We start from the raw sequence: 16,721 nt of genomic DNA, 5'->3' as shown, positions 1-16,721 counted from the left end.
GTTATATTTATGATCCTTTCAAATACACTGTATATCAGACTAAGTCAGAATGTAACATGTTTTAATTCTACATAACATGATCCTCTCATTTACAGTTCAAATCAACTTGTATTTGTCACATGCTCTGAATACAACAGGTGTAGTAGACCTTACCATGAAATGCTTACTTTAAAGCCTTTAACCAACAACGCAGTTCAAGAAAAGTTAAAAATATTAAATAAACTAAAGTAAAAATGGTAAAATAAAAAAAATAACGAGGCTATATACAGGGGGTACCGGTATCAAGTCAATAACTATTAAATGATGGTGGGCATAGTGAGCACATGGTGGGGGGGCAAATGGCGACCATGGTTGGAGACTACCTATTTGACACTACCAGGGGTCTAACCTGCTTTGGAAAGCAAAAGTAAAATTGAAAACATAATTGGCAATATTGATTTTCATTAATAGCAAGCTAGGACTGATGGTTTGCTTAGCTAATCTACTGTAGCAAGTCTGTTTGGTTAGGTAACTACTGTAGCTATCTAGGAAACTTGCCAGCTATCTACTTTTTCAGACATGAGACATGAGACCCAAGTCAAAGTAGCACATCGGATTGAGGACATGAAGCAGATTATGCAGATGTTTGCTCAAATTAAATCTCAACGCTCAAGAGGTGGCACACATAGTTAATAACAGGTCACTGTGATTGGTTGCCAGTGTGTGTATGTCCCTTCTGATTGGTTGACAGTGACTCAGGTGTGTCTGGGTTTGCTGACTGTGGAGTAGATGGGAGGAGTAGGCAGGGTTGAGACCAACGTTGACAGTGGCATCACCAGAAGAAGTGCCCTCTTAAATGACAGCACTGGTTTCATTGGGGCAGCTGGGGTCTTTGTGGAAGTTGAGATTCAGAGGGGCACGTGGGTAAGTTGGCGTAGATGTTGGAATGTAGGGGTTGGTCATTTATTTCCTCATAGTCACCATCACAACCCTGGAAAGGAGGAAAATGAGGAGAGGGATGGGAGGACTTACGAGAGGGAAGAACATACACTTAATAAAAACACTTAATAAAAACACATGTCAAGTGTTGGTCCCATGTTTCATGAGCTGAAATGAAAGACCCCAGAAATGTTCCGTACGCACAAAAGTCTACATTTTGTACACAAATTTGTTTACATCAGTTAGTGAGCATTTCTACTTGGCCAAAATAATCCATCCACCTGACAGGTGTGACAAGAAGCTGATTAAACAGCATGATCTCACACTCAATGACTGCTACATTAGGCAGATATTTTGTAGGAAACATAATCAAAATTGTAACATTTACTTTAGACAGATGCCAATGTTGTCATTAGCTAGCAAAGTTTGTCAAATACCTAGCAATGCTAATTAGATAGAATTCGGTGTGCTCCCCTCACTCTTATTACACTAGATGTTTGTAAATTCCCTCTGGGCATTCGTAAATTCAGAATGTTGTCAGATTGTCATAGTACATTCAGAGCATTTCACTCCTGGAACGTTCAGAGAGAACACTGGACGCTCTGGCCGAGGAGTAGGGTTGATCCGAGCATTCTGACTTCACAACAGCAGTCAAGCACCCAAGCGAACTGGCTAAAGTTGGCTAGCTTGCTAGATACTTCTGACAAATGAGGGAACTTCTCACTGTCAAGGCTCAGGAGAAGACCCAGATGCAGACAGTTTCAAAGTAACAAAAATGTTTATGGGCTGAAATAAGATCCCAGAAATGTTCCATATGCACAAAAGTTTCTCTAATTTTGTATATCCATTAGTGAGCATTTAAACTTTGCCAAAATAAGCCATCCACCTGACAGGTGTGGCATATCAAGAAGCTACACTGTTATACATTGCTCAGTATTGGGTATCCAGTAATCTGTTCAGGTGGTTTTGAGAGCTGCATTTCCACCAACAGGGTACACACACTGACCTCTCTGTTGATCCCAGTGTTCACCGTCGATGCAGAGGAGACAGCTGTAGAACACAGACAAAACACAGCTCACTATTTGGCTCCAGCATTCTGTTCAGGTGGATTTGAGAGCTGCATTTCCAAGAACAGGGAGCCGAGGGCACACTATTCACAATGAGACCTCTATTGTTCAATCAGGGCCAAAGGATGATTTGTACCTCTGTCACTCAGCTGTGTTATGCCGTGTTCATCAACATTCTCATGACGCTCAGCCATACTGATGCCCACAATTCAAGTGGTGCCCAGTCATTCTTAACAGGGGCTATGAGTGTTGTCTAAATTACACTATAGTAGCTTGGAAATGCATGACATTGCCATTATGCAGTTATTTTGTAGGAAACAATTGTCATCAATATGTAATTTACTTTAGACAGATGGAAATGGCATCATTAGCTAGCAAAGTTCTTCAAAACTATCTAGCAATGCTCATGTTAATTAGCTATAATTCAGTGTGCTCCCCTCCCTCTTATCTAGCTAGCTAACATGATACTACGGGGGTGTTCGTAAATTCACTCTGGAGTGTCAGAGTGCGCTCAGTGTTTTCTGGGCGTTTGTAAATTCAGAACATTGTCAGATTGTCATAGTAAATTCAGAGCGTTTCTCTCTCAGAGTTCAGAGAGAAGACTGGATCCTCTGCCCGAGGAGTAGTGTTGATCCAAGCATTCTGATTTCACAACAGCAGTCAAGCGGCCAAGCTAACTGGCCAACTTGCTAGATACTGCCGACACAAATGAGAGAATTTCTCACTCTGTCAAGGCTCAGGAGAAGACCCAGATGCAGACAGTTTCAAAGTAACAAAAGTTTCACAAAAACAGGGGGGAAGGTAGAGGACAGTAATCCAGAGCAGAGTCTGAAAGGTACAGAACGATAGGCAGGCTCAGGCAGGTAGAGGACAGTAATCCAGGGTGGTGTGACAAGGTACAGAAGAGTTAGGCTCTTTATGTTATCTAGAGCTTTAGATACTATAACTGCAACAATTTAATGGCGTTTCTTTGACAACGTTTACTGACACCGGTCATATTCAACAGGTGTTGCAGTTCGTAAATTCAGTTATTCTGCACTCCTGTCACAGATGAGTGCTCTAAAATCAGAGTAGATGGCCAGAGTGAATTTACTAACACTCTTAGCTAGCTAACGTTATACTACACCTAAAGTCAATCGGATGACATCACAATGATAACAGAACGTTCTCCAACTAATTATTTCTTTCCAAATCTCTATAACGCACTTTAGACTAAATCTTAATCAGTGCTAGTTGAGAATGCACTCGTCAGTTGAGAATGCACTCGTCAGTTGAGAATGCACTCGTCAGTTGAGAATGCACTCGTCAGTTGAGAATGCACTCGTCAGTTGAGAATGCACTCGTCAGTGTTCAAGAGAACACTCAAAACAATAGTGACGAAATGTGCAATCATGAATATGCTAATTATTTATTTGAAATGAAGTGTGAAAAGGGGCATTTATATGTTTTGACAGCGTGTGCGTTTCTCACCTGTTTCCTTGTTGCATTTCCATCTGTAGACTATAAGCAGACCGACTACAAGCAGCAATGTAACCAGACTCATAGATACTATGATGATCACTGATGCTCCTGGAACACAGACACACAAGTAGTGCCAATACTTCACAATCAGCAATTTAACTTACACAAGGCCTTTTTATAATAATAATAATAAGCCATTTAGCAGACGCTTTTATCCAAAGCGACTTACAGTCATGTGTGCATACATTCTACGTATGGGTGGTCCCGGGAATCAAACCCACTACCCTGGCGTTACAAGCGCCATGCTCTACCAACTGAGCTACAGAAGGACCACACTAATATGTAATACAAGATCTGCCTCTGATAAAATGTTACATTTTATGTGCATCCTTTCTGTTTACATCTTATCCTTACATTAGCCTTGGAAGTAGTGGCCAACATTCATGCATTGGTGCAGATATTAGCATACACCATAGTATATAGACTACCAAAAGGCTAGCTGTTCAACTATACAGGAGCTCCTCATCTAAACCATAATGCAAACTTAAGTAATGCATCAAATCACAGGTGTGGACATTTCCCCTATTTGGTTAAGGCTGATTTACACAGGCAACCCAATTCTGATCTTTTTTTTACTAATTGATATTTTGACCAATCAGATCAGCTCTGAAAAATATCTAATGGGTTGTCCGAGAGACATGGTCTTTGCACTATACCACTCAGTGGGGAATCTGTCTGTAGAAGTGTCCCACACTACCTAAAGTCAGATTTGGCTCCAAATCAGTAACTTAGACTACAAAAGTACGTGTTGTGAAACCAGTTTCAAAGAGAAACCAGCATACAGTAGTTAAGGCTCATAGGCTGTGTTCACGCAACTTTTAACCAATCACAGATATTTTCAAATCATCTTTTTCAGAGCTGATCTGATTGAATTAGTAAAAAAACACAGCCATAAGAGCTTATTTACCAGATCCATTGTGTGTTGATGAGATGGATGATGGTGGTGAGATGGCTAAGGATGATGAAGTTGGTGAACCAGGGTTTGATGCGGTTGTAGTAGGTTCTGTTTTGGTGGTGATTGTTGGTGCTGCTAAAAAGGACCACAAAACAAAGTGACAATTTTCCACTTGGCTTTTCCATTTTCTGCTTGGCTAACAACAAAAATGCTGTCTACTGGTATTAAAGTAGTTCTTGCAGGGGGATGTTGTAGAAAAGGATTGGAGACAGGAATACGTAATACGGGGTTTTAACTCCACCTAAAAATACAACATGCCATGTAAAGGCACAGGGATGAAGTCCAAAACAAACACATGTACAAAAACACAAGGATGTAACCCAAACAAGAGGTTAAACCTCTAATAAACACCACATGTACAAAAACACAGGGATGTAACCCAAACAAGAGGTTAAACCTCTAATAAACACCACACCACATGTACAAAAACACAGGGATGTAACCCAAACAAGAGGTTAAACCTCTAATAAACACCACATGTACAAAAACACAGGGATGTAACCCAAACAAGAGGTTAAACCTCTAATAAACACCACACCACATGTACAAAAACACAGGGATGTAACCCAAACAAGAGGTTAAACCTCTAATAAATACCCAGGACGAGACCCATAATGACGAGACCCATAATAACGAGGACACAATACACCACCGCACATGTACTCACAAGATCAACGGTCATGGGACCAATAACCAACCACACAATGGTGAGCAGAGGGCACATATATACAATTACTAATCAGAGGGAATGGGAACCAGGTGTGCGTAATAGGACAGTTCAGTGCCGCCTAGAGGCCGGTGACGTAGACCCCCGGAACTGGTGCACGGAGTGAGCAGGAGTACGGGGAATCGGTGACAGATGTGTTGTCGGAGAGACATTGTTTGTACACTATACCACTCAGAGGCAGGAATCAGATTTGACACCAGATCTGTCTCTTTACAGTACAAAAATATGTTTACAAACTAGCGTAGTGTAAAAAGGATCCATTGTGTGTTGATAGTGTTATGATATGGAGGGAAGGTTAGAGTTAGAACATTGACAAACAACACACTACTACCATGATACACTTTCACACTACATCCTCAGGTGGCAGCACCAACCGAGTCTAGATGCGGAGCCAAGTTTCTAGTTGCACACAGGTGCTATCAATTAAGGTGTGTCCCAGCTGGCAGAGCCATGAGGCTGCTGGATTTTGTTTGGCCATGAGGCCTTTCGTTTGTTTTTGAGTCTTTAGTTTGGACATGCTTTTTTTCTACTTTTCATTTTTTTACATATTTATTTTTCGTCACCATCTGAACAAATAATAATCCACTTGGACTGGCTGACCAAGAGGTCAAGAAGGAGCTGGCCCTGGACCTAAGATAAGTTGGCTGGGTTCACACACTCAAGTCTCCTGGGTTCACACACTCAAACACATAGATCCCCTGAACGCAGCTCACTCTCCAGATCCCAATCACCTGAATTCTGATCACCTGTTGACACACCTGTATGTCATTATCACACACTATTTAGTTCAGTTCTTTGCACCCCATCATTGTGAGGTATTGTTTGTTTTGTGACACACTTCTATTCGGTGCTCTGTTTTTCCCGTAATTGAATCCTCCTGTGTATGATAGGCTATTGAGGCAGGCAAAAACGGATTTCCTGTTATCAACCTATTGCCTGATCTCCCGGGCGACATTACTAGCCTTTCCCTTCCTGTACTGTTATTTTGTTGTCCCCCTTTGTATGACCTTCTGCCTGCCCATGGACCCAGCTACCTGCCTCCTCCTATGGTCCTTTACAATAAAGTTGGAACCAGGTGAGAATTGGAACCAGGTGTGATGGAAGACAAGACAAAACCAATGGAAAATGAAAAGTGGATCGGCAATGGCTAGAAGGCCAGTGACGTCGATCGCCGAACGCCGCCCGAACAAGGAGAGGGACCGATTTCGGCGGAAGTCGTGACAGTACCCCCGAGACACCGGCCTCGGGGATGACCCGGAGGGCGAGTCGCAGGGCATTCCAGACGAAGACGGTGGAACTCCTGCAGCATAGAAGGGTCCAACACATCCTCGGCTGGAACGCAGCACCTCTACTCCGGACCGTACCCCTCCCACTCCAAAGATACTGAAGGCCCCTCGCCGATGCCGCGAATCCGGTATGGAGCAAACGGAGTAGGCCGGGGCCCCCCCGATGTCCAAAGGGGGTGGAGGAACCTCTCGCACCTCAGACTCTTGGAGTGGGCCAGCCACCACTGGCCTGAGGTGGGACACATGGAACGAGGGGTTAATACAGTAATTGGGTGGAAGCTGTAACCTATAACAAACCTTGTTCACACTCCTCAGGACTTTAAATGGCCCCACAAACTGCGGGCCCAGCTTCCGGCAGGGCAGGCGGAGGGGCAGGTTTCGGGTCGAGAGCCAGACCCGGTCCCCTGGTGCGAACACCGTGGTCTCACTGCGCGTCACTGGGGTCTCACTGCGCGTCACGGCCTGCTGAAGGGAGACAAAAACAGCTTCCCATGTCTCCTCCGCGTGCATAAACAAGTCGTCCACCGCAGGAACCTCGGTCTGACCCTGATGCCAAGGTGCCAGAACCGGCTGGTACTCCAGTACGCATTGGAAGGGAGAGAGGTTAGTGGAGGAGTGGCAGAGTGAGTTCTGTGTCATCTCGGCCCAGGGCACGTACGCCGCCCACTCCTCGGCCGTGCCTGGCAATAGGACTGCAGAAACCTACCCACATCCTGGTTCACTCTCTCCACCTGCCCATTAATCTTGGGGTGAAAACCTGAAGTAAGGCTGATCGAGACCCCCAGACGCTCCATGAATGCCTTCCAGACCCTAGTTGTGAACTGGGGACCCCGATCAGACACTGTATCTTCAGGCACTTCAGGTAAACAGGGCTTCCACAGTCTGTAGGGCTGTCGGGAGACCGAGTAGAGGAATGAGACACGATCCACAACAACCAGGATCGTGTTACCCTGTGAGAGTGGAAGATCAGTTAGAAAATCCACCGACAGGTGCGACCAAGGCCGCTGTGGAATGGATAAGGGGTGTAACTTACCTCTGGGCAGGTGCCTAGGAGCCTTACACTGGGCGCACACCGAGCAGGAGGAAACATAAACCCTCACATCCTTAGACAAGGTAGGCCACCAGTACCTACCACTCAAACAGCGCACTGTCTGACCGATCCCAGGATGACGAGAAGAGAGTGACGTGTGGGCCCAATCGATCAACAGGTCAGGAACAGCAGACGGGACGTACAGATGTCCAGTGTCACTGGACGGGAGCAGGCTCTGCACGTAACGCCTGCTCAATGTCCGTGTCCAGCTCCCACACTACCGACGCCACCAGGCAGGAGGCGGGGATCCATGGGCTTCCCCTCTGTGTCATACAGCTGGGACAATGCGTCTGCCTTCACATTCTGGGAGCCTGGTCTGTAGGACAGGGTAAAACCAAAACTGGTGAAAACATGGCCCACCTTGCCTGGCGAGGGTTCATTCTCCTCGCTGTCCAGATGTACTCCAGATTGCGGTGGTCAGTCCAGATGAGAAAAGGGTGTCTAGCCCCCTCAAGCCAGTGTCTCCAAGCCTTCAAGGCCTTGATGACAGCCAACAGCTCCCAGTCCCCCACTTAATAGTTTCGCTCCGCCGGGATGAGCTTCTTCGAGAAGAAGGAACAGGGGTGGAGCTTCGGTGGCGTACCCGAGCGCTGAGAGAGCATGGCTCCTATCCCAGCCTCGGACGCGTCCACCTCCACTATGAATGCCAAAGAGGGATCCGGATGGACCTGACCAAAACCTTGGATAAACCTCCGGTAGTAGATGGCAAACCCTAAGAACCGCTGCATCTCCTTTAACTTGGTGGGAGTCAGCCAATTACGCACGGCTGAAATGCGGTCACTCTCCATCTACCCCCTGTACTGGAAATGCGATATCCACGGAAGGAGACGGATTGCTAGATAAACATCATTTCTTAGCCTTAACGTGCAGGTCATGCTCCAACAGGCGACCAAGCACCCTGAGCACCAGGGACATATGCTCGGCGCATGTAGCGGAGTATATCAGAATGTCATCGATATACATCACTACACCCTGGCCGTGCAGGTCCCCCATGAAAATCTCATCTACAAAGGCTTGGAAGACTGATGGCGCATTCATCAACCCATACGGCATGACGAGATAGTGCCCTGAGGTGGTACTGAAAGCCGTCTTCCACTTGTCTACCTCTCGGATACGCATCAGGTTGTAAGCGCTCCTGAGATCTAGTTTGGTGAAGAAGTTTGCCCCGTGCATTGACTCAATCGCTGTAGCTATGAGTGGTAGCAGGTAGCTATACCTCACAGTGATCTGATTCAGACCCCAATAGTCAATACACTGGCATAGACCTCCCTACTCCTTCTTCACAAAAAATAAACTTGAGGAGGCGGGTGAAGTGGAGGACCGAATGTACCCCTGACGCAGGGATTCTGAGACATATGTTTCCATAGCCTCCATCTCTGCCTGTGAGAGGGGATACACGTGACTCCTGGGGAGTGCAGCATCTACCATGAGATTTATTGCACAATTGCCCCGTCGATGGGGTGGTAATTGAGTCGCCTTCTTTTTAGAGAAGGTGAGAGCCAAATCGGCATATTCAGGGGGAATGCGCACGGGGGAGACCTGGTCTGGACTCTCCACCGTAGTAGCACCAACGGAAACCTCCCCGAGCACCTCCCCGAGCACTCCTACGACCACCCTGTGAGAGCCCTCTGTGGCCAAGAAACAGTGGGGTCATGACAAACTAACCAGGGTAGGCCTAGCACCACGGGAAACGCAGGAGAAACAATAAGGTAGAGATTAATTCTCTCCTTGTGCCCCCTCTGCGTCACCATACCCAGAGGAGCGGTGGCCTCCCTGATCAAACCCGACCCTAATGATCGACTATCTAAGGCATGAACGGGGAAGGGCACAGCCACGGGAACAATGGGGATCCCTAAACTATAGGCGAACGCTCTATCTATAAAGTTCCCAGCCACGCCTGAATCGACGAACACCTTATGCTGGGAAAGCGGGGAAAACTCAGAAAAGGTAACATAGACAAACATATGAGCAACAGAGGACTCTGGATGAGAATGGTGCCGGCTCAACTGGGGTGACGCCAGAGCGCCCTGCCTGTTACCTCAATCCCCAGAGGAACTAGCCCAGCACCGACCGGCAGTGTGACCTCTGCGGCCACAGATGGTGCACGAGCTGGAACCCCCTCCGGTCTCCCTGCGCACCGCCCCTCCCAGCTCCATAGGTATCGGAGAGGGAGTGCGGGGGGATGGAACCACCAGACACCGATCTGATCGTCCGCGGGTAGCCAGCAGGTTGTCCAGCCGGATGGACAGGTCCACCAGCTGGTCAAACGTAAGGGTGGTGTCACTGCAGGCCAACTCCCGATTGACGTCCTCGCGCAGACTGCAGCGATAATGGTCGATCAGGGCCCTGTCGTTCCATCCCGCGCCGGCAGCCAGGGTCCTAAACTCTAGGGTGCATTCCTGGGCGCTCCTCGTCTCCTGCCTCAGATGGAAGAGGCGCTCACCTGCCGCTCGACCCTCAGGCGGATGGTCGAAGACTGCCCGGAAACAGCGGGTGAACTCCTCAAACTGGTCCAAACTCTGCATCTCCCTCTCTCCATAAGGCGGTGGCCCACTCCGGGGCTTTCCCGGTGAGGCACGAGATGAGGGCGGACACCCTCTCACGACACGACGGAGCCGGGTGGATGGTGGCCAGGTATAGGTCCAGTTGGAGAAGGAACCCCTGGCAGTTCACACCCTTCCCATCGTATCCCTGGGGCAGGGAGAGACGAATCCCACTGGGACCAGGATGAAGAGGGGCGCTCAGTGGAGACCCCAGTTGTGCTGGTGGAGGCACTGGAAGACCCGTTCCTTCACCCCTAATACCGGGGTACCTGCTCCTGCTGACTCCATAGTAGAGGTCCGTAATTCTGTCAAGGGTGCGTACTGGCGGCAGAGAAGTCAGACGCAGGAGAGCAAAACTGTGTTTCCAACGGCTAAGTTTAATTATCAAATCCCACCGGATACAGAACAATAAAATACATGGCTACATAACCCGACGCACACCAGAACAAAACATGCACAAGAACTGACAACAAACATTTACAGACAAGGACATGGGGGGAACAGAGGGATAAATACACAACATGTAATTGATGGAATTGGAACCAGGTGTGATGGTAGACAAGACAAAACCATTGGAAAATAAAAAGTGGATCGGCGATGGCTAGAAGGTCGGTGACATCGACCACCGAACGAACAAGGAGAGGGACCGACTTCGGCAGAAGTCGTGACACATCCTCTGTCTTGTATACAGCTTTGCACACTCTTGGAATTCTCTCAACCAGCTTCATGTGGTAGTCACCAGGAATGCATTTCAGTTAACAAGGCACACCTGTGGAATTTCTTTCTTCTTAATGCGATTGAGCCAATCAGTTGTGTTGTGACAAGGTAGAGGTGAGATACAGAAGATAGCCATATTTGGTAAAAGACCAAGTCCCCATTATGGCAAGAACAGCTCAAATAAGCAAAGAGAAACAACAGTCATCATTACTTTAAGACATGAATCCGGAAAATGTTAAGAATGATGAAAGTTTCTTCAAGTGCAGTCGCAAAAACCATCAATGATGAAGACCACCACAAGAAAATAAGACCCAGAGTTACCTCTGCTGCAGAGGATAAGTTCATTAGAGTTACCAGCCTTAGAATTTGCAGTCCAAATAAATGCTTCACAGAGTTCAAGTAACAGACACATCTCAACATCAACTGTTCAGAGAAGACCGTGTGAATCAGGCCTTCTTGGTCAAATTGCTGCAATGAAACCACTACTAAAGGACACCAATAATAAGAAGAAACTTGCTTTGGCCAAGAAACATGAGCAACACACATTAGACATCTGTCCTTTGGTCTGAATAGTCCAAATTTGAGATTTTGGGTTCCAACCTTTGTGTCTTTGTGAGACGCAGAGTAGGTGAACGGATGATCGCCACATTTGTAGTTCCAACCGTGAAGCATGGAGGAGGAGGGGTGATGGTGTGGGGGTGCTTTACTGGTGACACTGTCAGTGATTTATTTAGAATTCAAGCCACACTTAACCAGCATGGCTACTACAGCATTCTACAAATAGGGCTATCTTGTGTATACCACCCCTACCTTGTCACAACACAACTGATTGGCTCAACTGCATTAAGAAGGAAAGAAACACCTGTTAATTGAAATGCATTCCAGGTGACTACCTCATGAAGCTGGTTGAGAGAATGCCAAGAGTGTGCAAAGCTGTCATCAAGGAAAAAGGTGGCTACTTGGAAGAATCTCAAATCTCAAATATATCTTGATTTGTTTAACAGTTTTTTGGTTACTACATGATTCAATATGTGTTATTTAATAGTGTTGATGTCTTCACTATTATTTTACAATGTAGAAAATAGTAAAAATAAAGAAAAACCCTTGATTAAGTGTAAGTGTGTCCAAACGTTTGACTGGTACTTTATGTAGCAATTGCAGATTGCCCCTGCAATTGTTACATGCGCATAACAGAACAATACACCTGCATTGCTTGCTGTTTGGGGTTTTAGGCTGGGTTTCTGTACAGCACTTTGAGATATCAGCTGATGTACGAAGGGCTATATAAATAAATTTGATTTGATTTGAACAATGCATTCATTGTGTCAATGAATAATATGCATAAAAATTGAATAATGTGCAGGATCTCAAGTTAAGACTCAGGTCAATAGCAGAAGCTTGATTAGGAATGTATATTATAATATGTTTAGTTTGGAAGTGACAAAGTTTTGAGGATCCAATGTTTACACTACCTTCAGAGACTTCAAGGTTCACTTTAATGTAGTTATCTTGTCCCCATGTGTCCACTCCACACCAGTATCTCCCAGCATCATTTAACGTCAGGTTGGTGATGGTCACAATGAAGACACTTTCCTCTCTGTTGTCCTTCATCGAGTATCTCCCGTTAGAAGCACTGTTTACCCCTGCCTCAGTCTTAATAACTTTGTCTTTATTAAAAACAGGACAATCCCCTTTACAGAGGTACTTCTGGTGGCTCCTCCACTCCTCTTTGTAGGGGCATCTGATCTCTGCCTTGCCCCCCTCATATCCTTCCACTGTGATCAACTCTGCTGAACACACACTCCACATAGCAGCTGTAGGACACACCAACAGTCTCATTACAAACAGTACAAACACCCCAGCTTCCATTTCACATACTGTAAGAGGGGATTCTGGTCTGGTACACAACTGGTGATCACCATCACATCCATCAGTACATACTGGACCTTGTGTTCCTCAGTGTCCCCTCCCCTTTATCTAACAGCATTATCAGTGAGTGAATGGAGTTACACTGTAAAATGTTACAACCAAATGTATCCAACTATAGAGAGGAGTCACTGGACATGTGTTCATTCAGACTGATGTACTCACCTAAGAGGAGGACAACCTTCAGTGTGAGGACCAGCAGGATAACCATGATGACTTGTGGCTCCCAGCTAGTTCAAGTCTCTTTAGACGCTGTACACCCTGTTTACTCCAGTTAAATCAAATCAAATCAAATTGTATTAGTCTCATGCGCCGAGTACAACAAGTGTAGACCTTACAGTGAAATACTTACTTACGGGCCCCTAACCGACAGTGCAGTTTAACAAAAAATATGGATAAGAGACGCAGGGTAGTCACCTCAGACCTCTACGTCCAGTTACTCTCCCAGTACAGGAAGGTCTGCTCCTGCAGTGTGTATGAGAACCCCTCTGAGAGTGAGTGTGTCTACGCTGAGCCACAGAAGTCCTGCTGTTTCACTAAGTACTTCCTGAAACCATTTCACTTCTCAGTAACACTTTATAATAACGTCTGGCAATAAACAATTTGTAAGACATTTACAGTGCCTTGCGAAAGTATTCGGCCCCCTTGAACTTTGCGACCTTTTGCCACATTTCAGGCTTCAAACATAAAGATATAAAACTGTATTTTTTTGTGAAGAATCAACAACAAGTGGGACACAATCATGAAGTGGAACGACATTTATTGGATATTTCAAACTTTTTTAACATGTCAAAAACTGAAAAATTGGGCGTGCAAAATTATTCAGCCCCTTTACTTTCAGTGCTGCAAACCCTCTCCAGAAGTTCAGTGAGGATCTCTGAATGATCCAATGTTGACCTAAATGACTAATGATGATAAATACAATCCACCTGTGTGTAATCAAGTCTCCGTATAAATGCACCTGCACTGTGATAGTCTCAGAGGTCCGTTAAAAGCGCAGAGAGCATCATGAAGAACAAGAAACACACCAGGCAGGTCCGAGATACTGTTGTGAAGAAGTTTAAAGCCGGATTTGGATACAAAAAGATTTCCTAAGCTTTAAACATCCCAAGGAGCACTGTGCAAGCAATAATATTGAATAATATTGAAATGGAAGGAGTATCAGACCACTGCAAATCACCATATTAATCATTTATTCCTACAATAAATATTAAATAAAAACATATACAGTATATAGACAGATTTTCAAACAACTTTTAAATGATTTGTTAATGATTTACTAGTTAGGGTGGCAGGTAACCTATGGGCCAGTAACCGAAAGGATGCTGGTTTGAATCCCCGAGCTGACTAGGGCGTTCTCGTTGACAAGGCACTTAACCCTAAATGCTCCTGTAAATCCCTCTGGATAAGACCATCTGCTACAGTGCCTTCAGAAAGTATTCACACCCGTAGATTTTTTTCCACGTTTCATTGTGTTACAAAATGGAATTAAAATTCATTGTCATTTTTTGTCAACAATGTAAACAAATCAAATTACGTTTTTAACAACACTGGCCTTTAATTAAAAGTCCATTTTAAATCACAACACAATTTATAATTAAAACAATATAATTACAAATGTGGAAGCAAACAGGAAGCAGTAAAAGGATGAATAAAATAACATAAATCACAGAGGACGTCTAAAACAGTCACTGATTGAAGGCCAAGCTAAAAGGTACATTGTTAACTGTGATTTTAAAAACCTCAATGGTTTTTGCTCCTTTTACCTGAGAGGGCAAGCTGTTCCATAACTGAGGGTCTTTGATAGAGAACATAGATTAGAACATTTTAGACACACACACACACACACACACACACACACACACACACACACACACACACACACACACACACACACACACACACACACACACACACACACACACACACACACACACACACACACACACACACACACACACACACACACACACACAGAGCCCTGTTCACAATGAGAACTCTATTTCTCAGGGCCAAAGGATGATTGTATGTGCAAATAGTTTCTTGGAATTGAAAACTGGATGTGAAAAGAGTAATTTCCCTTATTTAACACAGTGTGTGTGTGAGAGTGTTTCTCACCTGTTTCCTTATTGAATTCACATCTATAGACTATGAGCAGCCTGACCACAAGCACCAATAGCAGCATAACCACATTCCCAGATACTATGATGACCACTGATGTATCTGAACACAGAAACAAACAGTACCATTAGAACACATACTTTACAATCAGCACTTCTGTTCAACACTCTAATGTACTTGTCCTCTTGCTCAGTTGTGCACCGGGGCCTCCCACTCCTCTTTCTATTCTGGTTAGAGCCAATTTGTGCTGTTCTGTGAAGAGAGTGCGTTGAAAGAGATTTTCAGTTTCTTGGAAGTTTCTCGCATGAAATAGCCCTCATTTCTCAGAACAAGAATAGACTGATGAGTTTCAGAAGAAAGGACTTTGTTTTAAGATATTTTGAGCCTGTAATCGAACCCACAAATGCCGATGCTCCAAATACTCAATTAGTGTAAAGAAGGCCAGTTTAATTGCTTCTTTAATTGGAAAACAGTTTTCAGCTGTGCTAACATAATTGCAAATTGATCAATTAGCCTATTAAAATGATACACTTGGATTAGCTAACACAACATGCCGTTGGAGCACAGGAGTGATGGTTGTTGATAATGGGCCTCTGTACACCTATGTAGATATTCCGTAAAGAATCTGTCGTTTCCAGCTACAATAGTCATTTACATCATTAACAACGTCTACACTGTATTCTGATCAATTTGATGTTATTTTAATGGACCAAAAATGTGCTTTTCTTTCAAAAACAAGAACATTTCTAAAGACCCCAAACTTTTAAATGGTAGTGTAAATATTTACACCCGTATGTTGTTGTCTTCTCTGTTGGAATCCGGTCCGTCTGCTGGAGAGTCAACCGACAGAAAGTCTCTGGTTATGTAAATTATGGATACGTCAGGCATACACATGGATGTTTTATAGAATAGATGTTTCGGCGGTTGTCGGTATTCTTGTCCTAGACTTACGTAATTTCCAGCTGCAGACTAGTAATTATACGTCTAGGATTTGCTCATATTCTGTAGTGATCGATAGTCTCAGAGTTGAACCATTTCCAGCCGTGTAGCCAAAACTATATCTGTATGGTCTCCGTGGCCTATAGAGTTGTCACGTTCTGACCTTAGTTCCTTTGTTATGTCTTTGTTTTAGTTTGGTCAGGGCGTGAGTTGGGGTGGGTAGTCTATGTTCTTTTTTCTATGTTGTGTTTATGTGTTTGGCCTGGTATGGTTCTCAATCAGAGGCAGGTGTCGTTCGTTGTCTCTGATTGAGAATCATACTTAGGTAGCCTTTTCCCACCTGTGTTTTGTGGGTGATTATTTTTCCGTGTCAGTGTCCACCATGGTTCACATCCCACCATTCATTTCCAGAAGTTCTCAAGAAATGAGTGAACCCTTACGCCCCTCATTTTGCTATAACATTTTCGGTCCAACAGATGATTACGTGAAACCCAGTAGGCATAGTATGTCAACAAACATGGCTCCACACATATAGCTGGAATTAGCTTAGCTCATCATAATCAGTACAACCTTCAAAAAAGTATTTTACACACATAATATGTGCATATTACAATCTACGCAATAATCGTAATGCATGATTCATCCCCGGTACTTAAACGTGAATAAAACAGTAAATATATCAATAATTTGATACAAATGGTGCGTGCAGGCAGTCAATCACGTAACCTCTCACTCCCACTCTGAACCATTCAGTGTTGTTGTTTATGTATGTTGCTAGTGAGCTAAGCTGTAGTATTAGCAATGTCTTTCAAAAGGAGACAACTCACAAATGCGGAAATTCTGGAGATTTTAAAAAATTCTAACAATGAGCCTGAAAGTCAGTAATCAGATTCTGGCAGTGACAGTGAGGA

The 16,721-nt window shown here is 44.7% G+C and overlaps 1 protein-coding gene across 1 annotated transcript; it reads right to left on the bottom strand.

The window, feature by feature from the left end:
- Positions 1–44: 44 nt before the first annotated feature.
- On the bottom strand, positions 45–13,227 carry LOC127907594 (CMRF35-like molecule 5). The gene is made up of 6 exons (XM_052463460.1): positions 12,916–13,227; positions 12,297–12,638; positions 4,414–4,536; positions 3,456–3,554; positions 1,925–1,968; positions 45–970 (listed from the first exon to the last, which is right to left on the bottom strand). Exons 1-6 carry the CDS (start codon positions 12,959–12,961, stop codon positions 851–853), a joined length of 774 nt encoding a protein of 257 aa, XP_052319420.1. The 5' UTR covers positions 12,962–13,227; the 3' UTR covers positions 45–850.
- Positions 13,228–16,721: the final 3,494 nt, after the last annotated feature.

The sequence above is a fragment of the Oncorhynchus keta genome, chromosome 15, assembly GCF_023373465.1.
Source record: "Oncorhynchus keta strain PuntledgeMale-10-30-2019 chromosome 15, Oket_V2, whole genome shotgun sequence".
In the NCBI taxonomy this organism is placed as follows: Eukaryota; Metazoa; Chordata; class Actinopteri; order Salmoniformes; family Salmonidae; genus Oncorhynchus; species Oncorhynchus keta.
Note: the sequence above shows the minus strand (reverse complement) of the source record. Positions and strands in the feature narration are given on the sequence as shown.